The 16,960-nt window shown below is 35.6% G+C and overlaps 1 protein-coding gene across 1 annotated transcript; it reads right to left on the reverse strand.

Moving 5' to 3' along the window:
• Positions 1-285: 285 nt before the first annotated feature.
• LOC107011324 (obg-like ATPase 1) lies at positions 286-14,732 on the reverse strand. Its single transcript, XM_015210768.1, has 12 exons — positions 14,457-14,732; positions 13,808-13,975; positions 13,450-13,573; positions 13,188-13,279; positions 11,190-11,288; positions 10,397-10,510; positions 9,822-9,886; positions 8,731-8,847; positions 3,664-3,739; positions 3,157-3,249; positions 2,199-2,249; positions 286-741 (listed from the first exon to the last, which is right to left on the reverse strand). The coding sequence occupies exons 1-12, from the start codon at positions 14,541-14,543 to the stop codon at positions 643-645; spliced, it is 1,185 nt and encodes a 394-aa protein (XP_015066254.1). The 5' UTR covers positions 14,544-14,732; the 3' UTR covers positions 286-642.
• Positions 14,733-16,960: the final 2,228 nt, after the last annotated feature.

The raw sequence follows: 16,960 nt of genomic DNA on the forward strand, positions 1-16,960 counted from the left end.
TAGATTCAAAGAACATAAAAATAGAAGACTCAAAAATTCCAAATACTCTCATTTGGAACAAAAAATGACAAAAAGGTTGTGTATTAATGTTGATTTACTCTTCAAATCTCTTTATTTATCTGTCTTCTTTTATCAGCACACTTTCAATTTATTGACGAGAGATTAATGAAATCAAGTGAGGATTGATGGTAAAATACATAGTTTCTTAATCATATGCAGGTTGAGATCCCTGCATAACTTGACACTATAGGTGACATTGATTTTTTGATAATAGAAACTCAGAAATTTCAACACGTATATCTTGTGCGATTTAAATCTATCAGCAATTCTCCAGATTGTTTCTTCAAATACTACATAACATTAAATGCTAATGCCAGCCAATAACTTATAAATTGAATTTGGCATCAGCCTCACTGAAAGGAAGTACAGAGTACAAAAACGGAAGACAAAAATGACTCGAATATCCATCAAGCTACAAATGCAGATAAAGACTATGAAACATGTCATAAATTTTGCAGAAACCTCTCATACAAGATGAACTTTATCTGCAAATGACCTAATAATGAGGCAAAACTATATCATCTTTTAACTCGCCAACGAATTGATGCAGCTTCATAAGTTCCGTGCAGATCCACCACCACCTCACTTCTTCCCACCCCCAGAGACATTGAACTTGAAGAATATAATATCACCATCTTGGACCACATAGGTCTTACCCTCCTGCTTATACTTCCCAGCAGCCTGTGGAAGAGCACATTCACCTTAGACAACTTTCAAAGGTCATCTATAAAGAAAACTCCAGCTTTGTGCTCAAGTCAGGTCACGTATAGGAACAATTATGTTAACATTGCAAACTATTAATTTTGTCTTAAAGACTTATTAGAGAATTTAACATATGAACTGCCAATAGTAATTACAGAATTGAATTGTCATGGTAATTTAATTCGTAACTTTTGCAGTTTGGTTGGATAGCAGAAAGCATTTTCCATCACGAGATATCTTCTTATTTTATAAAGTCCATCACAAAGTATCTCTTGATCAGAAGCAACATTAGCATTTCATTTTTCTTTCTCTTTTTAATTACATTAGTGTCTAAGGCCAACCTGCATGCATCCTGACACTTCTACCAGGTAGTTTCTACCTTCCACCAGCCAATGTACCGGATAACGCTGCCCGTCGAAGCTTAGGCAAATGGGAAGAAATCACCTTAGATTATTCGTCTCCGCTAAATGTTTAAAACCTAGTCTCCCTTGGTTTCCACACACTCCGTTAACCACAAAGCCACAACCTTGGGTGATTCTTCTTGTTCTTTTTTTCTTCTTTGATTTTGAGATAAGTAACTTGAGTATCAGTCCCTCCGTTTCAATTTGGTTGTCCTATTTTGACTTGGCACGGAGTTTAAGAAAGTAAATAAAACTTTTAAATTGTGTGGTCTTTTAAATAAAAGACATGTCAAATGTACCACAATGTTCTTTAATCATGTGGTCTTAGACATGCCATAGCCCATATGGAAGTTGGAATTAAACCGTTGCTAAAAATGGAAAGACGCAGTCTTTCACACGGACTACGGACTAAAAAGGAAGTAGGGCAAACAAAATGAAATGGAGGGAGTACATATTTAGTGTAAGCGTATATAAGAATTTGCACTAGGACAAAGATACAGATGGTAGGGTGCTCTATCCTATTTTCTAACAATACGAAAAGCTGCCTTGGTGCAAAAAGGCAAATAGTGGAAACACATGTTAGTCTGATATAATATACTTGAAGGCACAGCCATATCTGAAGAAAACAGAATAAATATAGGTATAACCACAGCTATATTTGTTTATGAGTTGAATTTCACTATTGTCTTTCACTTTATTTTTGTTCTTGTGGAGAAAATTTAGTAGAATTTTGCTCTAGCTTGTCTTTGTTTTTTTGATAACAAGTTGTGCTGAATACAGCACAAATATATATATATATATATATATATATATATATATATAATAAAATAGTTGTACTTGTGTGGGGGGTTGAGTGTTAACTCCTGAGTCTTTCACATTATTCTTGTTCTTGTGAAGAACTTCTCAAAGTTTGCTTCAACCCATATTTTGTTTCCAAGAACAAGTTGTGCAGAAATAAAGCACATATTATCATTTCCAGTACTCGTGAAGCAGAAGACATATCATTAAATTGCCAATGATAACTTAAAAGAGTACCTTAACAGCCGATTCACTACCAAGTTCCTTTAGATCTTCAAATTTCATCACCTGAAGACACCAATACCCAAACCAGTGGTGTCAAGAGAAAAGACAAACGGTAGCTTAAAATGAAAGCAGTCATAAATGAAAAGGATTCCACTTTTTGAATTTTGAAATGAGAATTATCAGGTCAAGCATAATAAGATATTTTCAGCTATAGCTTCCAATTCATAAATTTCCACCTTCTGGGGCAAACTCCAATTCCCAAAAATCTACATCTGATGTTATTAAAATTTTCAAAGGTTCAGGCGAAGACGTATATCATCTCCTTTTGCAATTGCAAAGTTGCTAATCAGTTTTTTTTTTTTTGGGGGGGGGGGTGCTCAATTTGTTTGGGATGCAATGAGTGAAGCTGGGACATTGAAGGAGGGGTTTTGCGAAGATGACTCACAGAAGGGGAAGAGAAGTCTAAGAGCATGGAGTGTTGCCCCTTAAGCAATCATGTGGGTTATTTGGAACGAGAGAAATAGGAGGGGCTTTGAAGGGGTAGAACAAGATTATGTAAAACTGAAATTTAGCTTTTGTTTCTAGTGTCCTTTAGGTGTACTCATGAGGCCCCTATTCACATAGAGGATTGGATCTCTTTGTTGAGAACCATATTTTGGTGTAGCTTCTCTTTCTTTTGGTATACGGCTCATACGGGGTTTTCCCCAATTGGTGATAAAATAACTTTTACCTAATCAGCAAAGAAATTTTAAAATTTCAATAATCGAACTCCTTTGGATAAATAAATGGCTTCCTGGAAAAGTAGTTAGGAAATTGCTAGGAGTTTCTGAACAAGTAAACAATTTATGGGTGTGAAACCACCACCTGTACTGTGCGCATTCAACTAAAATAATAAACTGAAAGCTTTTGGAACTGATTATAAGAATCCTGAACAAGGGTAGGTAAAAGGAAAAAGAAGGGACATAATGACCTCAGCACAGATGAACCCTCTCTCAAAATCTGTATGAATTGTTCCAGCAGCTTGAGGAGCCTTCATCAGCCTGCGGATTTGCCAGCATTTAACCTGTATTTTAAAGAGAAAAAAGATTATGAGGCCTTATAATCATCAACAATGGTGACTTAAATTTACTTTTTTAGGGATGGGCTGACACTCTTTCCGTTTTGAAACATCTCAAAATGTTGGGCATCATGCCATTACTATAAAATTTACACAACTTTCCACATTGAAGTCATTAAGCATTTCAACCCTTAAACTTTCAAGCTATGCTTTTTTTTCTCGAATTTCAGCCATGACTTTAATATTTGCCCCACTATCAGTAATATAATATACAAGTCAAATTAAGTTCTTAAATTTCATGTCCAGTCACATGACATCATATAAACTAGAACGGGGGAATAAATTATTTATGTAGCATTAAACTCAACACCAAGTAAGAGAAGGAATGGGACAGAATGAAAGAGGAAGACTTTGAAATACCTCATCTGGCCCTGCTGTGAAGAAATAAATAAGATTAATGGCTGCAAATCCAGTCTTAATGATCTTTGGGAGGCAACTGTAGCATGATAAATCAAGATCAGCTGGATGAAGTGACAGAAATGATGCTTTCCATATTTATCATAGGCCTAAATTTCACAGCAAAGTATAATTTAAATATATTTAAAGATTACTGATATGCTTAAACAAATGAAATGGTGTCAATTTCCCAAATCTATAAAAATAGAAAACTAATTGGCCCAGGAAGAATGCCACTGTAAAAGTAGCTTAAATTGCAGAACCAAGAAAACTCTTCTCTTTCAAGAAAGTATATATTTTGAGGTTTTAACCCATCAATGTAGTCCCCACTGCCATAATAATCTATACATTGCAGCATTCATCAAACATGCTTCCAATCCAAGAAATTAAAGTACTACTGATCACTACAACTGCAGATTAGATTATTTAAGACCAACATTTGGAACGCTAAATCTAACCATGTTTATGTGTTATATTAATTTCAAAATTGTCTCCTTCAAACACAAAAGCAGTAAGGCTTTAAACGCAACATCAAGTTCCTTGATGAAACACAGCTTAAGATAGATCATGTTGGACCATACATAGAGATAAAACATGGATACATTCCCACTTTCAGGATTGAAATTTTCTCCTATGGTAGTATAAAGGAAGACAAATTTCAACAACATCAAAACCTAAGGCGTCATAGAAAAGTCAAATACATGAAATGATGGCTGAGAGGATAAACTTATTCTACCCTATCATATGTTATATAATCGAAGGTGGACTTTGACAAGTGTCTTGTAATGCCTTAACCAATCTAAATTAGCAAGGCCTGTTGTTATCTTTAACTGTTTAAATTACCTAAAAGCACAATAAGGACCAACAACCCATGTATATAAAATATAAGGCAGTTATAGGCCTTGACAACAAAGAAGGTTTTACACAAAATATACTTTAATAAGTAACATATAATACTTCGTCTTTCAAAAGACACCAAGTCCATTACATAGTAATATAATGTTACATGCCAAGGCCTAACACAAACACAGCAACCCCCCGCCCCCCCCCCAAAGCTACAAGGGCCATGATGAGCCCAAGGGACGCATTTGGCATAGAGGCATGGCCAGAACGCGTGCACATGTCCAGAACTGAGTGCCCCAGTAGCACAATGCATGAATGGTGGTTTTGCATATAAGCACAAGGGTCTTGGCAGAATAAGAGAATCAACCAGCACGATCGTACATGTGAAAGAATGGCCAAAGAGGTGTCGGAGCTTCAGTGGTTGAGCACACAAGGTCATGCTACGCCATCGCCATGGCCAAAGAGGTGTCGGAGCTTCAGCGGTTGAGCTCACAAGGTCATGCTACGCCATCGCCATGCGGGCACAAGGGAGTAAGATCTCATTGAAAACTAGAGGATCCTAGAGGCACCCAGATGCCTCAAGTCATGTTGGGAGCACCCAAGGGAAGCAAAGACGTTCTAGAGAACAGACCAATGTCATGTTCCATCAGACATGGCACCCTCCTTGATGAACTCTAAGGCCTCAAGAATAGTCTTGGGGGAGGGGGGGGGGGGNAAGCAGGAGAAGAAGATCGCAGCATTTGCATACAATGAAGAAGTATATCTGACAAGTGACAGCATCCTATAACCAAGTTTGACTGTAACAGTGTGTAGTGAATCTTTTTCTTATACTAAACACTATTTCACCAATACATAGTTTTTTCCAACTCTCCAGAGTCTTACTTTCTGTTACCTTCATGTAGACAATCAAGCAAATGGTCACACACTGAAGTAAAGCTCAGGGAAATATTGATGTTGTATGTGGTGCTAGAATGAGTCCAGGCTTGTGACAAAGACTGCCAAAGTTCGGGTGATACCAAATCTGGTTTTAGAAAATGGTTACAAGGAGGTATTACGGCTGAGATTGATGTTTGGTTGTGAAGAGAACTACTATAGAGAGTACAGAGCACTTGCAGCGAGATGTCATGGCAAACAGGGAGAAACTTGTCGCAATGACACGGGAACGTGAAGAGAGAAACAAGCCAAGGTATAAAGCACAAGGAAACATCACAACCAGAAAGAAGACCGCCATAAGTTGGAGACAGACGTAAACCAAGGTGAGGAAAGAAGCGCCATCCACATCAACTCACTCAGCAGAAGTGTCGGCCTGTTGGCACTATAAAGCTACAAAATATTGCAACTCCAAAGAGCACAAAAAGTTTTATGTGCAAATCATAGGATACACAATGGATTTATCTTTAGATTTTCTTTTTTCAAAGTCAAAACTACCATAACAAATAAATTTCCACAGGAAGGAATAAAAAGATGATCTCAAGAATATACTACTAGATCCTGGAAATTACGAAACACCTCCTTGCACTGGGAACTCCACAAAGACACAAATCTGGAACAAGAAAGCAAGACTCGAGTTTAGGCAACGCATGCTTCCTAATAGCTTCAACTTCATGTAAACACTATAACCAAGTTTGACTGTAACAGTGAAGAAGCAGGAGAAGAAGATCGTAGTTACCTTCATGTAGACAATCAAGCAAATGGTCACACTCTGAAGTAAGGCTCAGGGAAATCTTGATGTTGTATGTGGTGCTAGAATGAGTCCAGGCTTGTGACAAAGACTGCCAAAGTTCGGGGTGATACCAAACCTGGCTTTAGAAAATGGTTACAAGGAACTACTACGGCTAAGATTGATGTTTGGTTGTGAAGACAACTATTGAAGAGAGTACAGAGCACTTGCAGCAAGTTCTCATGGCAAACGGGGAGAATTTCTTGTCGCAAGGACACGGGAACGTGAAGAGAGGAACAAGCCAAGTGTATAAAGCACAGGGAAACATCACAACCAGAAAGAAGACCGCCATAAGTTGGAGACAGACGTAAACCAAGGTGAGGAAAGAAACGTCATCCACATCAACTCATTCAGCAGAAGTGTCGGCTTGTTGGCACTATAAAGCTATAAAATATTGCAACTCCAAAGAGCACAAAAGTTTTATGTGCAAATCATAGGATACACAATGGATTTATCTTTAGATTTTCTTTTTTCAAAGTCAAAACTACCATAACCAATAAATTTCCACAGGAAGGAATAAAGAGATGATCTCAAGAATATACTACTAGATCCTGGAAATTACGAAACACCTCCTTGCACTGGGAACTCCACAAAGACACAAATCTGGAACAAGAAAGCAAGACTCCAGTTTAGGCAACGCATGCTTCCTAATAGCTTCAACTTCATGTAAACACTACCTCCGGAATTTGACAAAGAACATGGTTACTCTGCATCCCGAAATGCTCCCACAAAATTAGGATACTTTCATCATATCTTAAGATAGTATTTGCAGGAAATATCCCTCCAATGGACTATGGTTTCCAGTTTATTGATATTATACCAAAAGAAACTTGTCTACATCAGAGGCTACTGGCAGAATACTATGACCCAGCCCAATAACAGGGTAAGCTTTTAGATTTTGGCAGATGGACAATGAAGGGAGAATTTCAGATTGCCAGTTCCCATCCTAATTCTCACAGTAAGGAAATCCACAGTTAAGTAAAATCCCCACACATATTTGCTAGACTATCACCCAAGCACTCTGCTTCAGGAACAATATTCAAAAAGAGTTCATGAGGCATGATATATTGCATTGAAGTATTCCAACACAGAATGTCCCCTGCAAGGTATATGTCTGTAGGCCTGACGAGTGCTTGTGTTGAGAAAGGCAACACCCCAGTGCTTGAAGCACCCAGTTTTTAATTCACTCTTTGGATGTGATAAAATAATAGAGAACTGATTCACCACAGACTAGCATATCATTAATTAGCTGACAGAAGAGCCAACAGAACTGTCCCAAAATATTCCTACCCATATCCAACAACTGAAATGAGAAATGGAAAAAAAACCTAAATAGCATCCCCAGATGACATGAGGCTGGTGAAAAGCTGTACAGAATCAGTGAAACCTCACCAAGATGAGATACTTTGTAGAATTGATGCAGGACTTTGAATAGGAACAACAACTATGCTGGTCAAGGTTTTAACCGAGTTCCAGAACATGGGCAAAATAGAGAGGAAGTAGGAAGAATCATGAGAGAAGGCAGTTAATGTGCTTGTCCTAGGAGACAACTTTGACCTGTTTTTCTACTAGATCTCAACAAATTTCTATGCTACACTTTTTTAATTTGAGACAACTCATTTTCTTGTTCTGGCTAAATAAGTACAAAGGGATTTTACTAATCTCTTACTTTTCTGAAGTATTATTAAGGATTTTATTTATCATAGAGGAGCATAAAGCAAAGTGCATTCATGTATAGAGATGTTTCCAGAAAAGTTACAAATGGAATCTCCTAAAGTTCCTTGAGAGAGTTCAGGGACTCAAAAAAGTTAATTCTATATTATATAAAAAAATCATTTTAGTCCAAAAGGCTAATCGATAAAAATCATACAGAAGTATGAGCACTGCAATCATTTTCCTTATCAAAAAAACAAAAATAATGTGTTCATGGGAGGTTATTTGCATCTAAAACATCTGTCACTCCTTTCTACACTACCCAGAGAAAGCATGCTGAGATAGTATTCCAACTAACTCTTTTTTTTTTAGAATTAGTACTGTTAGTATTCCAACTACCTCTTTGTGTATGAAAATTCAATTTTTTTACGGTAGTAGAGAACAAAAGAAAAAGATGAAACCCGAATGGCACCGGCTTCAGCCTTGAGGAACGCACCTTATGATGACGCATGCCCACAAAAGATAGGTCACGTAAAAGATTGAAATCTCAGACTATGCCCTCAAAAAGGAAGGTCATATTACGATTGACATCTCATGCATTGAGGAAGGAAAAAATGAAGATGAGTCAGATATATAAACAATAAGGAAATGCCTCTACTCTTCTAGTTTCCCCGCTCTCGCATGGGAGTGAGAGGGGAACAGCAATTGTTAAATAATCATCAGTAGAGAAATCTTAAAGAACTCCAAGATTTCTTTAGTTCAATGCATAGAATAGAAGTATCTAATTATTGGAGACCTTTTCACTTATAACTAACCTTTGTAACTTGTTCTCTTCACAGTATTTTGCTGCTTCATCTGGTGGCATATCAGCAAGGTTTCTCTCCACAGCAGCACTGAAAGGAATAATTATTTCACCACCGTGCTCCTGCACCCTGAAAATTTGTGATAGAATATCTTTTTATAAATCAGGGTATAATCTAAGTGAAAGATAAAAGAGATCATAACATAGCACCATAATAACTCCACGAAAAATCATTTAGGTGGTGCCATGAAGTCCAACATCAGGACAAAAACTCATTTGAACAACAGTGAAGTTCTGAATTGAATACTGATTTACGTTCATGATCACAATATGCCATAAACAGTGAATGTAACCTAGATGACTGAATCTAGTCCAAAAAAGACGGAAAAGATTCATGCAAACATGAAGAATAAAAAAGGATAGGGTAATCATATAACCAAAGTAATATAGTTTACCAGAACCTCATCAAGATCGTGAGTTACAATGGCCACAAGTGGACTACAATCCAGGTTATAAAATCTAGCTTACTCTATTTAGTTTCAGTCTTTCAGAACAATGAATTTTTAATTAAAAGGCAAAGCAATTTAATCTTTAACTATGAGGAGTGACAAAATAAGAGACCAAAAACGAGGTACTCCACAGGCACTTAAATTTCCTGATGGAGTAGCGAGAAGAGGGATTTCTCTCCAATATCTTGCCAGCTTCAGAGCAACAATTTCAAGAATAGGGGATAGCTGAAGTATGACATCATATATTTTGTTCATGAGGGAGCACATTTTTGTATGCATCTGATCCATTTTGTAGCCCACACGTACCATTGCTTTGCAGACGACAATGTAGAGAACAAGAGCACAGGAAGAATGATGTAGTGTAACCCAAATTCTTTTTATGATCAATATCGCAACTAACTTTATACTGGCAGGGGAGTACTATATATTTTGCAGTATATTTATTTTTTTGTTAGAATTAAAAATAATCTGATTATCATAAACAAAAAACAGTTCTGATCAAATATCAAATAACACAGTTCCCTCCAAATTTAGCTTTTCTAAGTGTGAGAAGGGCAAAATAATTGTGATAACTGTTAAGAGGGATTAATCATACCATGCATGAATCTTCGGCAGAAACTTGTTCTTTTTCCTTTGATAGTCTTTCTCATTCATATTAACCTGTCAATGTTTCGTTACATAATCAGTAGGCACAATGCAATATTCAGATTATTCTGCTGATCCTAATCATGTACTGCCTGGCTGGCAATGGAAGAAACATCAACGCATCATGAGAAACTACCCAAAAACTATGTGAACAATGTGACAAGATACAGATATAACCCTAGTACAGCATATATTTTACCTGATTTGTTCCATGAGTAATCCCCAACTAGTGATACATCCCCCCACCCCCTCTCACACACACACACAGACACAGTCAAAAAGGAGTTCGGAGACAACATTTCCAAGCCACATATGAATAACTCTCTTTTGATTGGTTAAACAAAATTGGATCATTCTGATTATTACCTATAACTGAACTCGGAAACTAAAAAATTCTGCCTTTTGTAATATCAGTTTGTGCAGTAGGATATACATTGAAAACACATATTGCTATTTACAGAATGTAAATTCTGCCAGATTTCGTACATAGCCAAGATAAAGAGGAGTTAAATACGTTAAACTCACCAAGTAAACAATTGGTTTTGCAGTAAGGAGCTGGAAGGTATTCAAGAATTCAACATCTGCAGCTTTCCAGTCCCCCAGACGAACATCTTTGCCTTCCTGGAGTGATGCTTTGACCTGTGTAAACAGGCAGCGGCATAGTTCCATTATCTAGTCCTTTTCAATCATTCAATTATCTGAAAAATTACCCTCTCAAAAAAAAAATGAGCTATAAAATGTGCTCAAATTTTTGCACTCAATTACCTGGAGAACTATAGTGAAGTAAAATATGTGAAGATTTAACAGGAAAAAAACAAGAGAAAGCAGTTCATCCTTTTCTTTTCAAATCAATGTAGACTCTGGCTACAAAACAGCTGAAAAGTAGTGGAAGACAAGTCTAACACCACCATCCCTTTAAAAAACTATGATTCTGCCAGACTTCTCCACCACAAATGAGCATACACAAATAAAGAGAAGTAACCTACTAGTTAATCTAACCTGAGATGGATATTCAATCATCTGTACCGATATCAGTCTCCATTCTCATCTAGAAAAGGATCTTACAAGGAGGAGACACCATTTTTAAGGAAATATATTTCTACTATTGGAGGACAATAAATACATGATGGTACCAAAACATCTAGTTAGTTTATAAATGGAGAATGTCAATGGACTATACAGAAACAGAAAAATTTCATACTGCTAACATTCAAAGACTTGGCTACCCAGAGACCAAGAAAGTCTTAACAGATAGAGAGATAAGTTAAAAATCTAAGCAAGTAACAAGGTCAAAAAAAGAAGAGCAATAGCCACAAACCCTTAGACATAATTCATGCTCTATTTTCAATTGTTTGTCATTGCTTCTCTTCATACTCTTATCAAGATCTTCTATCCTTCTCTCCATGAACTCGATGTCCTGGTTCACACAAAAGGATGACATATTTCATCAATCATGAAATTATTACAGTGAAAGGCACATTCAGTTGAAAATGCCTAAATTTACAATTAAGTTACAAATTCCTCATAAATAATCAGATTAACAGGAAATCCAGCATATTAGTCCAAAAAGAACTTCCAGCAATATACAATGCCTCAGTAATGGACACGGGAACTTAGTGATAACACAGTATCGATCCATGCAGGAGTCTCAATCATCTAAATTTATGATGAATGCTCCTTGTACATACATCCATTACACAAAGCACCACTGTGCATTTAAAATGCTTTTTATTAATTATTTGCAAAGTGTTACAGTAGAAACCTTTTTTTACCTGACACAAATTACTAACCATCTTCATGTGTCCAGAAATAAAAAGAGCATGCTGATGAAATGGCATGGGAGATTGCAGATGAAGATTCTAGCCTATGGAAGAAGGTGGTTGCTGCAAACATGGGCAGCAGAGTCGCTGGTAAATTGAATGTGACCGATCACCACATGGGGGTAGGTCCCTGGAAACACACTAGCAGCTTATGGGAGGAATTCTCACAGAACATCACCTTTGAGATAAGAAATGGGCTACATGTCAAGTTCTGGAAGGACAAATGATTGAACAAAATCACCCTGATGGATAGCTACCCATCCCTCTATGGCTCTACCAGCTAGCCAAGGAACCTGACTCAACCATAGCTTAAAACAGATCAAGGAATATTTGAGACCTCCAGTTTAGAACACACATGAATGACTAGGAGCCACACAACATTTTCAAAATGCTAGGAGGACTGGAGAACTCCCCCGTGGATGAAGAAGTCACAGATAGAATCAGGTGGGGAAGCTGTGGACCATGCTCTTATACTGTTAAGGCAGGCTACAACCACCTCTGTGAGCAAAATGAAATCTAGACTCTTGGCCCTGGAAATTCATTAGGAAGACGAAGCTGCCATAAAAGATGTCTGCTTTTCATGGACAGCTCTCAGAAAAGCCTGCCTGCAGTCAGCTGGTAAACAGATGTTACACATGCAATTAGAATTTAGAATCTGTTAATCACCTCTTCCTGCACTGCCCAGTAGCTACAGATATGTGGTCTATGTTTCTATCCATGCTGGGTATAAACTGGACCGTACCTCGAGGCATTAAGGTAGCAGTTGGGTAGGAACAGTTGGAAAGTTGACAAAGCCATCAAGAAAGACTGGAAGATGATCCTCTCTTGTATCATTAGGGTGCTGTGGCAAGAAAGGAATCGCAAATTTTTTATCATCTTTAAGTAGTGTTGGCTCATATCTAGATTTTATCAGTTCATTTCCTTCAACTTGGGCCATCTTTTTGCTTCTTTTGGTGAGCTCCCTGGTTAGATTGGAGCATATTGTAATGGAGCTAACATTAATATTGGTTACTTTTGTATCTTCGCATCTTTTTTATGCCATCTATGGAAGATCTTATATCACAAAACAATGTGTCAAGAAATATAAGAGAATTGTTCAAGTGCCAAACAACCTCTTTCATCAGAGTGCTCCCGCACCCAGTATGAGACCGCTTTCTTGCTGCATTTGTATGCAACTGATCTTGTACTTACTCATAGGGATACTTTCCTTTTCTTTTCTTCCTTTCGTGTTTTCGATAAATACGTAAACTCATAGGTATTGACAATTGGGAACATGTAGATGTTTTATTGACCCGAAGATATGAGTAGGAAAAATTCCAACAGTAGAAGCTACTCATTAATGCAGTAGTCAAGTGCAATCAACAAAATCCCCCTGGCAATGCTTATTATAGAGTACATTCTATTACGGTATTACAAAATAATAAGTTACTGCCTTCAAGGAACTGAATACATGCCCCAACAAAATCCAAGAACTCAAAGTGCATGAACCAACTTACCTTAAGCCTTAGTTCCTCACTTATAACCTCTAAGTCTCTCACAGGATCAACAGTGTCATCGACATGGATAATATCTGGATCTTCAAATGCGCCTGCCAAACCGCAAAATATGTACGATAGCATTCAAAGTCTGACTATATAAGATACATCTAGAAATAATTACTCAGATCTTACGGACCACCATATTTGCAAAAGTATACTTAAAAAACAGAAGAGAGTAGCTCAATAGATGGAAAGACAAAATGGAGAGTGAATATATTACGTAGAACATGGAAAATGCCGTCAACTGCGCGGATGTGGGATAAGAAACTGTTCCCCAATCCTTGTCCTGCATGAGCACCTCGAACAAGTCCAGCTATGTCATGAATTTCCAAAAAGGCAGCCACCTAGATGTCGTCAAACATTCATTAAAAAGAAATTACAAAAAATATTGTCCTAGAGACAAATGAAGAATAAAAAAAAGAACCTATCCAAGAGGCAAATCAACTTAATTATATAGAATAATTTAATAAACAATTGAGTCACAAATAGATCATCATAGCCACATAAGGGAGGGAAAAAGAGGCACATCAACTTCTTCTTTTCTGGCCAGTATTAGTTGTTGAATTTGGATGACAAACCTCACTCTTGGGCTTGTAAAGTTGACAGAGCCATTCAAAACGCTCATCAGGAACGTGCACTCGAGCTTCATTAGGCTCAATAGTACAAAAAGGAAAGTTTTCTGCCGGAATGGATAACTTTGTCAGTGTGTTGAAGAGAGTAGACTTCCCCACATTGGGTAATCCTACCTGAAAGAGAATAAACAAGCTCAACATCAAACTTCTACAGATATATCCATATTGAATTAGTGTAAATGATTCTAAAGATAAAGGTGAAATTTTGGTTAAGCTGAACCAACTGTCACATGCAAAGTTAACAGCCTTGAGTTTTTTCTTTAGGTTTTAACTCCCAGAACCTAACTGTTTTTTGTTGTCAAGGAGTTATCACCATCTTCTTGATGCTTTTTATTACAGCCTCTTAATTCATCAAAAAAATAACAATCTTTAGTCCCATTTCCTCATCAAAAGTTGTACATCTACCTAATGCTAATAGTATAAAGTAAATAAGCTACTGAAAAATCAAAATACGGGTTTATAGATGTAATAGCTCAGTGGATAATCGAAATTTGTATTCCATTTTCTAGATATTCCAGTTATTTCAGCTACGAGGAATACAAACGGAGATCAGACGCATATGTATGAAAAAATAAGAAAATAGAGAGAAACTTACGATTCCAATTTTCAAGTGGGATGAGAAACGGCCAAGAATCGGCCTTTCGGCAGGAAGTTCTTTACCTTTAGCTGCTTTTGGTGGCATAACTGAGAAATTGGGAAATGGACAGAAACTTGATGTAGTGAAGAGAAACTTTAGGGTTTTGGATTTTGTGTTCGTTACAGTATATCAGTGGAGAAGAGGAAAAATAAGGTTTATACATAGTGGTCGGCTCCAGCCAAAAGAAGATGCTGACCCGAAAGTCGCTTGATTGGGCTCAAATTTTGATACCTTTAGATACGTTTTAATACATGTATCGCGATATGTATAATGTCAAACTTAAATGTAATTTGTTCAACATTTGATTCACATGTTTGGATATATAACATATCACTCTAGCCGTTATCCCATTTTGCTTATCACATTCTTGTGTATCTAATATTTCATATACATAGATATATATATGTATTTAGTGTACATATAGGGCCTGTTTGGATGGGCTTAATAAAAGCAGCTTTAAAAAAGTACTTTTGAAAGTGCTGAAACTTATTTTTAAAATAAGCAGTTATGCGTTTGGATAAAAGTGCTGAAGTTGCTATGCCAAACGTGAAAAGGGAAAAATGGAAGAAAGAGATGTTAGGGTTGTGGGTAATTTGAAGATTGTATAAAAATATTAAGGGCAAAAAGATAAAAATATGGTCAACTTAAAACAGCTTATAAGTTAAAAAAAAAAAGCACCCCTCCCCCAGCTTTTAACTTTTGGCTTAAAATAAGTTTTTTTTAACTTAAAATAAGTTATTTTGAGTATTACCAAACAGCTAAATAAGTCAAAAATCAGCTTTTAAGTCAGTTTGACCAGCTTTTAAGCTGAGCCAAACAGGCTCATAGTGTGATTCGCATGTATCTGAGAAATATATGAATATTGTTTGGTCTTTCTCTCTATTTTTGTGTATTTGATAGCAAATGCACATGTATCTAAGCATATCTTTTTTTAATATATGATATGAAGCTTTTAATTATAGTGGTAAGACACGTAATATTTGCAAGTATAGATAACAATTGTATATGTGATTGTGAAGTATGTCTAATTATGTAGTTTTTTCTTACTACAATGACCTAAAAGGTGAATGGTCTTTGAGCTTTTGACTGTTTATTTTCCTAGGGAATATCAAATCTAATTAGTTTTGACTTTTGATTTCGAAGGCTAATTCATGTAATTACTGAAGTTAAAGTTCAAGATCACATTTTCAAGATTATTTAGGTGTATTTTTTTTGTTTTTACGAAGCTAAGTGCACACGTATTTACTTTTGAGCTTGCTATTTAATTAATACCCATTTTAAATTTTTTAAAATATAAGTTTACCGCAAGAAAATATTTTAAATAAATGAGATTGAAGTTGAAAATTTACATCTCGCTTTATAGATCTTTGTTCAAAGTTTGGTGTAGCCCAGGCTAACTATGGACATTTCTTTATTGAAGTTGTAAAGTTGATAAGATCGAAAATTGGATATTCTTTTACTGGGGTATATGTGAAAAAATTTGAATTATGTGTGTCTGAATTTTTGTTAGAAAAAAGTTGCTCTTCAAATTTATATTTCACCATACGATTCAATATCCAAATCTATTATAAATAAGCTCAAATTTAGAAATACAAATTTCATATAACAAAAACAGTAAACCACAATCATTAATTTATCCATATAACAACAAATTTAACACACAGTATAACATTATTTTAAACTTTTGCATGTATATTTGCACTTTAGTCATATATAACTAAAGCTCATGCAAAAATAAACCAAATTTTCAATCATATTTAAAAAATTCAACAAAAAAAATTGATCTTCAAACTTTAACAATCAACACCGAGATATACTCCAAGTAGAATAAAATTTGAAACATAAATTTCATATATCATACGGGCCAAAAACTCAATAATCAATTTATCAAAAGAACAATAACTCTTAAAATAATTTTTGCAAGAATGATGACTTGCGATTATTTTCAAAAATTCATTTGATTTGAATTTACTTTTTATATTTAAAAATTTTTCAAGCATTAGATTTCAATTGGTATAAACTCAACAAATTTTTATATGACAATTAAAAAGAAAGAGAATGAGAAAAAGAAAAAGAAGAAGATGGTTTTGTTGAAAATTGCTTGATAGTGGAATTAATAAAATATTTTTAAAAAATAGGTATAGATTAAATGTGGAAAATTCTTTTAAATATCTCAAATTGCTAAATTTTTATTTGTAATATTTTTATACATAAATTTTTAAATATATAACATAGTGAAGAAAAAAAAGGCAAATAATCAAAGCAAAGAATATACAAAACTTTTAATCATTTTTTTTAAATGACCATATCAACTATGTCTAGCAAGCAGGCATATTAATGACCATGTGCCTATTCCTAGACAATCATTAATGATAATACTACTAAAAGATAACTCTTGTTATACACGGGTCCAATAATATATGTGAAATATTTAAGATATATTTTAATTGTGAAAATTTTCA

The sequence above is a fragment of the Solanum pennellii genome, chromosome 2, assembly GCF_001406875.1.
Source record: "Solanum pennellii chromosome 2, SPENNV200".
NCBI lineage: Eukaryota > Viridiplantae > Streptophyta > Magnoliopsida > Solanales > Solanaceae > Solanum > Solanum pennellii.

Excerpts from the sequence above, each read along its gene's own strand:
- LOC107011324 (XM_015210768.1), bottom strand. The coding sequence starts at position 14,543 with ATGCCACCAAAAGCAGCTAAAGGTAAAGAACTTCCTGCCGAAAGGCCG. Across the intron at positions 3,740-8,730 it reads GAAGAGAACAAGTTACAAAG|TTGCCTCCCAAAGATCATTA; the intron begins GTTAGTTATAAG and ends ATCATGCTACAG. Across the intron at positions 742-2,198 it reads GTAGTGAATCGGCTGTTAAG|GCTGCTGGGAAGTATAAGCA; the intron begins GTACTCTTTTAA and ends GCTCTTCCACAG.